Source organism: Anopheles ziemanni, chromosome 3, assembly GCF_943734765.1.
Source record: "Anopheles ziemanni chromosome 3, idAnoZiCoDA_A2_x.2, whole genome shotgun sequence".
In the NCBI taxonomy this organism is placed as follows: Eukaryota; Metazoa; Arthropoda; class Insecta; order Diptera; family Culicidae; genus Anopheles; species Anopheles ziemanni.
In genome coordinates this window covers 45549608-45563278 of record NC_080706.1, presented here as the reverse complement: position 1 = coordinate 45563278, position 13671 = coordinate 45549608, and the positions used below count along the sequence as shown (strand labels likewise).

The 13671-nt window shown below is 43.2% G+C and overlaps 1 protein-coding gene across 1 annotated transcript; it reads right to left on the bottom strand.

Annotated features, from left to right (window-relative positions):
- Positions 1-1417: 1417 nt before the first annotated feature.
- LOC131287943 (cyclin-dependent kinase-like 4) lies at positions 1418-9855 on the bottom strand. Its single transcript, XM_058317038.1, has 7 exons — positions 9788-9855; positions 5281-5349; positions 3824-4130; positions 2284-2449; positions 1966-2216; positions 1764-1859; positions 1418-1672 (listed from the first exon to the last, which is right to left on the bottom strand). Exons 1-7 carry the CDS (start codon positions 9853-9855, stop codon positions 1418-1420), a joined length of 1212 nt encoding a protein of 403 aa, XP_058173021.1.
- Between the last annotated feature and the right edge of the window lie 3816 nt (positions 9856-13671).

The following is a 13671-nucleotide window of genomic DNA, read 5'->3' as shown; positions in this document are numbered from 1 at the left end:
AATTATTGAACACATGCAAGCAACATTACAACTGTGAGCATGAAGTGATGATGAACGACGGTCCTTTTGCAAGTAATGGTCAATGGCATAACGCAAATCAATCAGCTACACACCGGTACGGATGTTAGTTAGTTAGAGTACGTGATATAGAAACCATTTTCCGTTCCTCCAGCGGAGGAGGACGACGAGTGCTTTCGGGGTTTCTCAGCGGTAATCGGGAGTCAAACAAGAAAAATGAAATGGTAAGAGAGGGCAAACGCCACAAAAATGAGGAATAACACAACTGGTTGTTGGTAGGATCAAAGTTCTAAAGCCGTTTGGGCAGAGGTCGGGAAGAAACGGCGATTACAGCTGACGTAAACAGGCAAGAATCAAGAATTTCTTGATAGAAACAATTAAATTAACGAGAAAAAAATACTGCTGCTAAATCGATACGGTCAACTATTGGAAGGTTAATGTAATGTAAATAAATACCATATTATTGTACTGTGAAAACTAAAATAATAAAGGAAAAGCAACAACACACAAAAAAAAATATTATAAACCCACATGCAACAAATTTGTTTGAATAATGAATCTATCCTGAAAAGATAAAGTTTTCGAAAGGCAAATTTACAATCCGATTTCAAACCTGGTCAGAATAGCCTGGCCTTCCTGCTGTTAGTGTTAAAGGTGTATTTTCTGGTGGCCTGAGACAACTTTAACCATCTATTGAGGGTATTTTAATTGGGAGCGCGGAAACGATACGAACTGTCAGATTTCTCGTCGCGGTCCCATACAAAAGGTAAACAACACCTTTGAAAAAAGCGAAAAAATGGCTAGCCGCGTCGTTTCGTTTCCGCGCAACGTCTCGACACGTAGGTGGCGTCGTTATGGATCGTCGAGACGGCCAGCCATTTTTTCGCTTTTTTTCAAAGTGTTGTTTACCTTTTGTATGGGGCAGTGTCGAGAAGTGTATCGTTTCCGCGCTCCCAATTGTAATACCCTCATATATTTTCTCAAAAATAAATTAAATCTGCGTTTTGTAGTTATACAGCTATATTTGTATTTATGATTATTTTATCCAACCATAATGGCAAACGGAAACGTAAACCGCACTATAATTCTCCGCCCTAGCAGCTTTCGGCACTTAACATAAAAGTTGTGTGTGTAAATAATTCAGTGGAATGAAAAGAGATCAACGAAAACCCTATATTCCGGCCGAGTGCTCTATCCATTTGTGACACTCCTGTAGGAACCCGTGTGGCTTCTAGAATGCGTAGTTGGCAGCACTTGCGCAAACAGATTTGCCTGTTTTATCATCGTGCGCCATGTGACCCGATTCGGTTCGGATGCTATCGTCTCGAGAAAAAAAAACAGACGGGAATGAAGAATAAACAAACAAATGTCTCATCCGAGCGATCCGTTACCGGGGAACTTAGATCGTTGGCAAATGGTGATCGGACCGAAGAAATAGGTTCTTCTGCGGGACGCGTGATTCCTGGGTACCGGGCAGCTGCGGCAGAGACGTGTTGGACGTCTTCGGCTTCAAGTCCCGGGTGCCGTTTTGCTTCTGCTCCAGCGTGATCGTCTGTTCGATCTCCTTCTGCTTGCTGATGTAGTCCTCAAAGTACGGGTGCGTCGCCAGCCGCTCGCAGGACCAACGCTTCGAAGGATCTTTATCGAGACATTTCTACCAAGAAGATAGCGAGGTAAAGCGGGTTAAGTCGAGTGGAAAACACTTTATTTGGGGAGGAGTGAAGGGAACCTTCAGTTCAACTTACCTTCAAGAAATCCATCATCAGTGGATTGGCTAAGGTACGTGACGGCATTTTTGCTTCCAATGTTTCCAGCGTTGGCGGAACGGGAAGAGTTATACCCTAAGTAGGCCGGAAGATTATGGAAGTACAAGAAAAAAAAAGTTCGTTAACATTATCTAACCATTTCCACAAAGATCTCCACTCGACTAACCGAAGGAACGCTTACCTTAAAGAATTCATTCTGATTGAAGATGGCCAGATGCCGAGGTAGTAGATCGCCGAGCGTACGCCGGATCAGGTAAAGCTGATCGACGTCGGACCGTCCGGGCCAGAGGGCATCTCCGCGGACCAGCTCGGCAAACACACAGCCGATGGCCCACACGTCCACCGGTGTCCCGTACTGTGTGTCGCCCACCAGCAGTTCGGGGGCCCGGTACCACCGGGTGGCCACATAGTCTGTATAGTTTTCGCCAGGACCTGCAATGAAGAGCGCAATTAAAAGACTAATTCTGCTTCGATTCTGGAATTTCCACAGCCTACTTACTGAGCATCCGGGCAAATCCAAAGTCGCACAGCTTCACCTGACCCTGTGCGGTGAGCAGGATGTTTTCCGGCTTGATGTCCCGGTGCAGACAGCCCTGCTTGTGACAGTAGGCGACCCCCTGGATCGTTTGATACGTGATCTGCTTGGTGAGGTTGTCCGGGCAACCCTGGGCAAAGTGAATACATTTTGTGTTATAAATCTGAAGCAATTACACTCTCTCGATTCGCATGTGTACTTATGACTAACATAAGAATTAACTAATCTGCATTATTTAAAATCTCAATTATGATATGAAAAATGTACAAAAGATTAACTAAAATGTACAAATCGACTCTTGGCAATGAAATTTATCAAAAACACTGCATCGTAAAAAATGTGTGTTTTTTTTTTAAATTATTAACTAGAAGAAACTGGAGAACAAGGTACACTAGGTAGAGCCAAATTAAAACATCACACATCTCTTTTTGGCGCTGCTTTCTTGCTTTAACCCTCATCATTTAAATCCTAATCACACATTTTGTTCAGTGATTTTTTTTTAAATACCTATATTAAGCCACGATTCGTTATAAATGAAATTTATTTTATGGTTAAATAATTTAATGCCGGAAAAAAGATTAGTTTAACCAAGTCGAATAAATTACTGATATAAAACACTTCCATACGGTACGAAAAGAACTGGTAGTGCGAAATCATGAGGTATATTGTCAATTAAACTATAAACGAACTTATATTGTATCAGACAATTTAACTAATTAAAATATTTCAAAAAAAGAATTCCTCACAGAGGTTAACTGGTTATTTACAACATTCGTTTTAATACATTTCAAGCAAGCTTTTGAATATTTGCCAATTAAAGCTGATTTTAGTATTTCTGCAACTTCTTATACATTTTTTTTTCTTATTAAAAATATGTAAAAGGACTGATTGTATTAAAATGCAAAAAATTATCAAAGAAAATTGGTTAATTGGTTTCTTACTATTGACCAAACATTCTAATTTCATGCTGAAATCTAAATCATAGAAAAAATTAAAATAAAACAAAATTGAACTTTTTACACATACACTACATATGGAATAGCTTTTTTTTTTTGAAAGGCGATTGCCGTTTGATAGACTATGTAGAGAATATTGGTAAAAAATAGGCAGCATCACACCAGAACAAAGGCGACTTGAAAAAGGTTTGTCAGGTTTGTTCAAGCTTATTGAATAAAGTTCAAGTTAAAAAAATGCAAGCTCATTAAAATTCTTCCTCTAAATAAATTTGATCAACATACTACAATCGTAAAACAAATAGAAGTACAATCCACAAAACTCACAAAGAAGCTAAAAACTATCTCGAACTTTTACATTTTGCAAGTTAATTGACATTCTGTCTGCCTTGGAGCTACTTCATGAACTGCCTCAGGGTCGGTACATCGATTTTTGCAGCACCGTGTCGAATACTTAATAGGCGAATAGGTCCTTGAACGACTAGCAACTATGGTTTTATCTGTTACACTTCTGTTCGCAGAAGTATACTTGGCTGTTTTTTTTCTCTTACCTCCGGATGTCGCTCCAGTTCATGCAGTACGGTGTGCTCGCAGAACTCGAATACCAGGTGCAGGCGGCGCTTCCGTCGGAACACCTCCAGCAGGCAGACGAGGTTCGGGTGCTTCAGGTTCTTCAGCAGCCGGATCTCGCGCAGCGCTATCTTCCGGATGGCCGGATCGTCCTCCGACTCGACGAACCGCTTGACCGCCACCAGCGAGCCCGTCTCCCGGTCGCGACACTTGTACACCACACCGTACGAGCCCTCGCCCAGCCGGCTCAGCTTCTCGTACCGGTCCATCCTACTGCTGCCCCGTGATCTGGAAAAGAGCGTCGACAGGACGAACATGCCGCCGTAAGTGATGGTGGCGAGCGGTGGCACTGTTTTGCTTGACGGTTCGGATGCCGGACTGTGGCCACAACGATCGTCGGTAACGCCGTGATGGAAGATCGTACGCGAGCGGACGACGGCGAATGTTCCCTGGAACATTCTCCAACGTGAACTGAAACGCCGTGACCGTTGTCCAGCTCGGTTGAGCGGCCGATTTTCCTACCTTTAGGTTTTTCTTTTTCATTTCGGGAGGGGGTACGTAAAAAGGGGGGTAGGGACGGACCACACACTTTGTAGTCGCGTTGCTGTATGGGTCCTGCAGAAATGAAATTATCGCCTGACCGGTCTAACTTTTCCCAAACTTTTTCTACGAATTGGTGACTGGGGAAGAGATGGTGAAGCCCTTTCTCCTACCTCTACTCTTTTACTCACCCACCGTCGGGTGACGCATCGGTAACGTAACCACAGGATGGAGCAAGGGAGATATGGCAAGGCTGAAGCCATCCTTGTTCATCCTCCACGAATCCTTCACATCGTGCGAGTCCTTCGAGTAGCAAGTACGAGTCCTTGGCTGGACGGACCCCAACCGAGGGGCCGTTGGACCCTTCAATGTCAGGGAGCGAGTAAAGGGTATGGATATGAAAAAAAACCTAACAATCCACAATCACCATCCACCGCCCGCCTCAACTCTAGTTCCGAGGGAAGGAACCTCTGCTCTACATCGTCCCTTGAAAATCCTTCTATCCGTAACGATGGATTTGTGGTGTGATAAGTAGTGGACCTCTGTGTTCGCCCCTGCGAGCGAAACACTTGGAACGCAAAACAAAATCGATACCCGGGTACTGGTGTGTGTGTGTTGTGAAAACGGTTTCTTCTTGTAATATTCTGCAGTTACACCTAAGACCATCGTTTCGCTTCGTCCGACCCTAAGGCGGAATGTCCTTCGATTCGTTCGTGTTACGGCACGATATATACATTTTTCGGTGTGACCAAAAAACCTTCCATTCCACACTCTCCACCATCCGCCCCAAAAGTCCGTTTCAGAGGCACCGTTTTCGTCATCGATCTCGAGTGTGTCGTCACCAACTGCTCGAAGATTTGAGACTGCTTGTGACGCAGGATAGGTGGCCATGTCTTACCTTTCCTGTATGGCTTTGATAACTCCTTCCGCTTTCGACTCGCCGGATGTCCATCTGAAGGGTAGATTGCTACAAGGAGAAAAAGAAATGGCGAGAGAATCGAACAAAGAAAATGAATTATTTAAAGTATTCTAGTACGATGAGACGTTTCTGGAAGGAGGTTCAACAGCACGCGAAGTGTCTGGGGAAGGTCTTTGTTTCGGTTGCTTTATTAAAGATACAAGGGAAGGACATTGAAGAAATTTCTAGACGGAAACGATATTTCCTAGCCCAACAATTAAGCCACCCGCGTAGAATTTGTAAAATGCATTTTTGTCCAGCAGGACCAAGATCGGTAAAAAGAGATCTGGCATACCGTGCAAAGAGGGAAAACCCGCGTCGGAACTTTATTTACCTTTTCATGAAATATTTGTGTAAAACAGAAAATTTAATATATTTTATAGTTTTAACTGAACAAATAATTCAGGCGTTGAGTGGAAGGTTGCCGTGAGAAAGGCCTTCACGCTTGATTGGGGCCATATCATGACGACCAACAGGATCCATATCTCATAACTACCGAGGAGGAGATGATGAAGGAGAGAAGAAGATCTCCTACATAATGCAAGAATGTTTGTAAACACTTTTCAAACCAACTGTCAAAACAATGGCGGTGCAGAAAATAGCTTTGCATCGACCTCTCTTTCTCTTCAGCAGGATTATCAAAATTTTTATTCCAGGGAAATAGCCAAAAAGTACAGAATTGTAGAAATTGCTTGTTTAACCCCTTCACAGTCTCAGTGTTTTTTTTAGATTTTTTGTGATTTAGTTCAGTGCTGTGTTAAATTTTGTTCAATTTAATCAATTAGTATCGCATAAATGAGTTAAAATGTACAAACATGTATTAAAAACAAAAAACTGTGAAGGGATTAATTTCCTAATATCCTTTGAACAAACTTTTTTTCCTTCATTTTAGATGATATTTTATGACAAAACCCGTAACTAGACAACCTATAAATCTATCACTCCATCAACGTTAATAATTTATTTAATTCGTCCGTCACCAAACCACGCCACAGACCGAAACATCGTCGATAGCACCCTTCGGAAAACTTTACTCATCACGCGACGGGAAAACTTTTGAATCCAACAACTGCCCTCGTCTTACAGGCACGTATTCATTTTCAGGGTATTTTTCCCTTTTCAAAAGGGAGGGAACAGGCGCAATGATTATTAGTATCGGTAATGAATGATAACCGGCACGACAAACTAGAAGTGGAACACTGGCCCAGTCGAGCAGGGAATCGCTAGACTGTACCGAACGCCTCCACACTTCAAAGGACGGGCCTTTTGGGTTGACCTTTCGCCTTTTGAGCCAACAGTCTTCCAGCGTAGTTGAAATGCTTTCCCGTGTGTTGCTCTAGCTGTACAAACGCAAAAAAGAATTTTCTCCCGTCGCGCCCCATGAGGCTCATGCAGGCCTTCTGCAAGCGTTCTGAAGTTTTAGCGTGTAAGGTCAAAAGTTGAAACTGCCGTTAAGACGTTCGTGAAGGAAGGGGGTCCGAAGAAAAGGAATCGTGCAAAAGGAAGTGGACTGTTGCATCGCCTTTCGGTTGAAGCTCAGGATAGTTAGCCGTTTAAGTGTGTGCCAGTGTGATCCGGATGTAAAACGGAACCACCAGAAGGAGGTGAATCCTTCGTTCCTGGCAAAATCGAGAAGGGAGGCAGTCGTTTTCGCACTAACGGTTGCATTGAGGTCGATCATTAGCAGGTTTCGAAGGGGATATTATAAGGCCATCAAGAGGCAAGGTTGTTTACGGTCTAGATCCAGAACAAGGATTGAAGGAGTTATTTAAGAAAATTGTAACATTCATCAGTCTGGGATAAATTAGGCAAACGAATAAAATCTTTCTTCGTGCACTGAAACTGAAACTGTTGAAATTTAGCAAACTTTTTGAAAATAATTTAAATCTTTTGTAATGAAAATGTAAATTGAACAACATATCATTTTTGGTTTCTTAAAAATGTGGGTGTATATTTTGGAAAAAAAAATTGAGTTGAATGAAACTAATTAACTGCCAATTATGTTCATCAAATCATGAAATATCAAATTGTATTACCATTGTTTTTAAGTAATTCAAATTTGTCATTCTTTGCTTATTTTCTAGCAAAGTGTTGTAGATAATAGGTTCTTACTGTGGTGTAAATGCAAGTATAAACAATCCATTTTGAGGTGTTTTGAGGTGCCTCGTAAAACCTATACTTTAGTAACATTATGGCCTTATCACACTGATCACCAATGGTGGCATTGGTAAAGCCACTATACTGTGACCCGATTTGGAGTCTATAACTTTCTGCAATTCTTAAAACACTCAGCTACAAAGGTTGCAATAATGGTTTCGTGCGTTCCGGATATGAGCCATGGCACCATTGACAAATTTGGTTCGCTCATTAGTTGTTGCCTACACATCAATCAAATCTAGAACATGCATGGAGTCCCCGGGCCGTCTCGGTGAATCATTGGCGGCAATATCATATTACTCAACGCTTATTGAGAATTATGTTTCAATACAAATAAAATGCAATTGATGAACAGCTTTAACTATGTTAATGTTGTTTTCTGAGAATTTTGGCGGTTCAACTTACAGAGAACAAGCCTTACTGCTGCCGTTTTCTTCGATTGCCGGAGATCCGGATTCCAAAGTGTCTGAGTAATCTTGAGCATGTACCGCGCGTCTTAAGTCGCCTAGTGCTATCAGCTAGCACAAGCCGGATAATTTTTGTGTAATTTGTTGTTTGCGGCATGTGCAATACATCATGCTCCTGCCAATGGCGAGATTTGATTCGACGCTGGTGATTAGTGCAATGTTCCATTTTTGATGTTTTGAGATAAGAAATGATGTTCTGCCTTGAGGGTTTGATATATAACGAATTGAGAATCGGGTACTGTGTCATAGACGGTCCCATTCAGTTATTCAATTCAAACGTGAAACTCCCAAACTGCAAGCAAAATGTACGCCACCTTTACCTTCATTGTCGCCCTGCTAGTGGTCACCCCGTTTGTGGCCGGAACTCCGATGAGGGCACTTCCGGTGCCACTGCAGTCCAGCTTGGGCGCGCAGAAGAATATGGACATCCACATACCGGAGGGTGCCACCTCGGTGTCGGCGGAAACGATCAACAACCTGGCCATCGTGATTGCGGAAACCGTCTACATCATGTCGGACGGATCCGTCGTGCCGGAAACTCCTACCACGACCGGCGTTCCCCAAATAACCACTACGCCAGCCAACGGGGGCCAGGGATCGACCACAATCCTCACACCACCTCCTTTCCCCGGCCGAAAGTAGGTTCCCGTGTGATGGTGCAGCTGGAACATACAACGCTGGTAAACGCTGTTCGGAAGCAAGGAATCGATTTTGACCCGTTCCCATCGCACCAACACGTGCTTGCTGACTGGATGGCGGTTGAACGATTTGTTTTTCCAAACACACAACAAAATAAACACTGAAAAGCGTGCACTTTCGAATGTGCGACGTGTGCAAACAAAGCGTTCTTCACTCCACTGAATTTCACTTTCAATGTTGTTCAATAGTAGGCTTTGGCGTATGATGGTGATTTTTTGAACGAACGAATTCTTTGCCTGTCCTTTCCGGTCTATTGAACCACGACGATACGACGGGGTACCGGTGGTGTAGAATAATAAATAACCCGCTTATCCTTAACCTCCTCCCAGCCCGGTACTTTTCGCTCTGCCTTCTCCTCCACTCTCTCCTCAGAGTAGTTCCGAGGCTCCGAACCATGGCAGTTTATTTTCTCTCGCGCCGTGAAAAGCGAACACCAGCGAAAATGTCGTGGCGCGGAGTTCAAAGCACTCCATCCTGCTGCGTCCTCATTATCCTTAGCTACGCTGCAAGCGTCCAATATCTAGTCCCTGTCCCCCCAACACGGGCGACATTAGCAACAAAACCGAAACGAAAAAGCACGAATCAAACGAAACGTGGGTTGCAGCAGGAAAGAAGCGGTAGAAAGTATAGCAAAACGTTGAAAAATGGAAGGAAAAAGGTTTCAGCATAATTCGAGCTGTTTTGCGGGTAAACAACAAACGCCGTCGTAAGCCGTACGGAAATACAGCACATCTACATTGGATCAATCCTGGGAGTCCTCTTTATTTTTGTTCGGTTTTGACGGAACTATTGGTCGCCAGCATTGGATCGATTGCAAAATTTCCTGTCGGTTCTATTATTGTCGGTTGATCTATTCGACTTTGGTTGGAAAGTAATTTTTCTTCTTTTAAAGAAAACAAAAAACATATCCTTCCTTGACAATTTCCCTCCATGAAGTATGTAGATATCAAAGGAGTCGGGAAAACTGGAATATACAATTCATCATTTTTTTACATCATATGATTACGACGGTTCGCCGCAGTAGACGGATGGAAATGGAAAATGGTTCCGATGCATTCGGGATACATAAGTGAAACGACGGGAATAATGGGGTTTGGAATTATCGTGGTGAAGCTGGAAATTACCTGCGTGGTAGTAGCGGTAGATGATTACCAAACAACCACAACCGTTTCTCCCCGAACCATTTGTCCATACGGACCGCCACGTTGGTATCGGTTGTGAGTGGCTGTGGGTTGTTTCTGCTCCTTTGAACTTCCAGTATTAGCTCCCGGTGGTGACGTTGGATACGCAGCCTTACTTGTAACAAATGACTCCTTTCGAAACGTAGAATGCACGGGCGGTAATGAGAAGGATCTTTATGTCCTTTTTGAATTTCTTTGTATTCACTACTTTATACACACTTTTTCACTAAATACGATCGTTGGTGGTAATTACGCATCACTGTTAACACTAGCACCGCCCGATAGAGCCAAGCAACCAAGTTTTGATCCAATAGTTAGCCATCGGATAGACCTCTAGAGTCACGAGGATATCTTCTTAGCGCTTCGAGATGTTCGTCGAACCGCAAACCGCAAACAACTCCTGAGAAGTCGCCTTGCAAAGCAGGACTCGAATCGGGTGAAAATCGATCGCCTATAACCCGATACGCTGGTGAGGCCGGGAGGATCCCATTCCGCGATGGCAAAACCACTCTCTCGACTAGTTTTCACTCGTCCGCTCTCTATCCGACACCGGTCGCAAGGATACCGGAACAAAATGGACATTTACTGGACCTGCAACAACAGAAGATGACCACAACATTTGCACGTTTTCTTGCCACACGACTTGACCGCGCAGCGGATACTTCTTTTTGTTTCGTCCTTTCTTTTCTTAGAGGACAGCGGCACGGCTTCGAGCCCAACTGTCCTACCACTGCACGCGCCAGCTCACGAACCGAAATCCGTGTGTGCGCCGCGGGACGGAAACACAACCTCTACACGCTCACTGTGCTGCGGCCACCATGGTAACGGTGAAAAACAAAACAAATTTGTTGGGTGTTTCGTTGATTCATTCGGTTGGTAGGATATGCGCGTGTTTGCGCGGCCTCTCTTGCGCTCCCATCGATTCAGTAGGCCGAGACGTTGGTAAAAGCTTTTCCATCCAGACCCCTTGGAGTTCCGTTTTGTTTCACGGTGCCGATGAGCAACTTGCAGCACGTAGACACGGTGGGTGCATGGTTGTGCAAGCAGCTGTAACTATTGTTTGGGGAAGATTCTGCTGTAGTCGTAAACCTTCTACATGTAACCTCGCAATACGTTGAGTCATCGTGGATCGCTTGAATCGAATTAAATTTGGGGGTAAGAAAAACGGCTCAAATCACTGGATCGCTTTCTTTTCTAAACGAGGGATTAAAAAGAAGAAGTCTGCATATACCTTGACCTTTTTGTCTTTACATATGTTGCCTAAAAATCCAATTCCAAATCAATTCCGATGAACGACATCCATCTTTGTGAGGCAGTGTATCTTATCGCCTCTTTCTACTGGTAATTTTAAAATGCAGTAAAAAAAACCGTTGAGCACTACAGCACAACAAGGTTACTTGATTGCTCATTCGAAAGGTTATACCAAACAATCTGGCCCCGGTTTTCGTTCAAATCGTTCGAAGCTACCCAGCGAACGGCGGAAAATCGAGCAGTTTTTTGCCTTTTTCTTTCGGACCCCCCGATGTCCGCTTAACGGGGGTTCAGATTACACGCACACAACGTTGAGTCAGAGGTGGCACGCACACCAAGCGCGCCAAGCGATTCTCACCAATGCGTCTTTTTCTACTATTTTGTCGTCATGTTGTCTCGATCTCGAAGTCAGTGCAATAATCACACTGGGCTATTTGTCAGTTGTCGATGCCCGTGATTTAACATCCAATATTAACCTAGGAGGAATGGACATCGTTTTCCATGACGTTCAATTCTCTCTCCAATCACGGCGCACGATTTTGCTCCACTCAGGTGTGAGCACGGATTCGCTGTTCGTAGTCGATGATATGAATGGTGTATGTGTTCGATGCATGCATGGGAATTGTTTTGATTGCGGAGTGAAATTGCGTGAAGCTAATGGAATGAAATTGCATGCATGAAACTAAGTAATTTCTTTATTTGTCGTGTTACTTCTTCTTCTACTTTGTTTTTTGTACATTTTAAAGCCTTTCCCATAGTAAATTTAGCCAAAGAAAGCACGCTACTGTGGCGCTTCTAGTGGCGTCAGCCAGAAACTAATATTTTTAGTAGTATAAGTAACTAGTAACAATGAAGTTGTGAAAGTTTCAGACCTGTGCTTTTGTTTTTCGCTAAATGCCGTAAAATGGAAATTGAACGACCAAAAATAAATCCGCACAAATAACTGGAGCGCTGGTGGACAGATTGACAAGGCCTGGAATCCATAATAAAAGCAAAAACAAAATTCAAGTATTTTTCTTTTGTACAGTTACTCGGGGTCCACACTGCAGCGCGACGTCCCGTTTCAAAAGTAGCCCAGTTTCGGCAGAACAATCGCGCAAGCCAAGCGCGACAGAGGTAGGAGAGTATGTGGAAATATGCATCTCATTGGGGCTCAAACTCGGCTAAAATTTTTTTATTGAATTTTGAGGTAGTAATGCATGATATTTGTTTCGCTACGTATTTTATGCACCCTGAGTGAGTTTGGCGCTTCCACGTTTGAAATTCACTGAGAAAACGAACTTAAACAAACAACGACGATATTTTGGCCCACCCTAGGAAGTATATATTTCCACATCATCTCCTACTTGTTGAAGAGCAGTTTGTTTACGTTTCGGCACCCGAAAAAACTTTGATGAAAATATCAATTAAAACGGAGTTTGATAACTGAATTACATTTGTGAAGCTTAAAAATAAGTAGTAAGAATATTGCTCGTTCCCAGCCAGCAATATCTGTCAATTTTTGGTGACGGTCCGCAATCGGGTCTAACGGAAGCACGAAAGACCGTCAATCCAAGCCGATGGGTGCACGCACACATGTAAACACCTGCTTCACGCACACATAAGCAGTAGAGGCAGCCATTTTTTTATTTTATTATTATTCAATTTATGTCAATAATAAATTCATAATTTCAATGCATATATTCGTTTATTTCAATAAATATACATTGAATTTCAAATAACAACAATTACAATTACAATACAGTTGGTCCCCGCAGTACGCGAATGTTTGGGACCGAACGCAATAGCGTATATCGAATTTTCGCGTATTGCGGATTTCCTCTGCCATATCGTTTATACCTCATATTGAAGAGTTGACACTGAGAGGGAACCGCTTATTTAACATATCTTTTATCCAAATAACTAATAAGTGTTCCATTTTTTATATTGCATAGTTATATCTCTGTTAAAAAATGCATATTAAAAACTTCATTCTACCAAAACAAAGTAAAATTGACTAATCAGAACTCGAGCAACGCTATGAGCTGTCAGTTTTAAAAAATCGCGTATTGCGAATTCGCGTATATCGAGTATCGCGTACTGCGGGGGCCAACTGTATTACTATTCGTTACGGTAACAATACGTTTACACTTAAGATGTCCATCCTGTCTCCGTGTAAAATCCGGGAGATGCCTTTTCCATCGACTGTACCGCTCTGCGTCCGGATCAGCTCAGCGTCAGAATGCCGGGATGATTCGGGGTATGACTTCTTGGCTGCATCTGTTGAGAGGCCTCTTGCTCAGCACAGCGCCAGAATGCTGGGATATGTGATACGGACGATGCATTCTCTATCGGCTGCAGCGGTTGAGAGTCATCCGGGACAGCTCAGCGCCAAAGAACAGCTGCCGGCAGCTGCCTTCCAAAACACAAACAGCAAACGCGGCTGTTCATTATTCCATCTGCTTCACATATATAACACTACTGATCACGAAAAGAACACTAAATCACATATTTAAAATTGAAATTACTCAGAAACATGTTTAGTCGATCACAATTCACAACGCAAAGGTGGGCAAATATGGCGTCTCGTGTAATGC

Excerpts from the sequence above, each read along its gene's own strand:
- LOC131287943 (XM_058317038.1), bottom strand. The coding sequence starts at position 9,855 with ATGGACAAATGGTTCGGGGAGAAACGGTTGTGGTTGTTTGGTAATCAT. Across the intron at positions 2,217-2,283 it reads TGGATTTGCCCGGATGCTCA|GTCCTGGCGAAAACTATACA; the intron begins GTAAGTAGGCTG and ends TCTTCATTGCAG. Across the intron at positions 1,860-1,965 it reads ATCAGAATGAATTCTTTAAG|GGTATAACTCTTCCCGTTCC; the intron begins GTAAGCGTTCCT and ends CGGCCTACTTAG.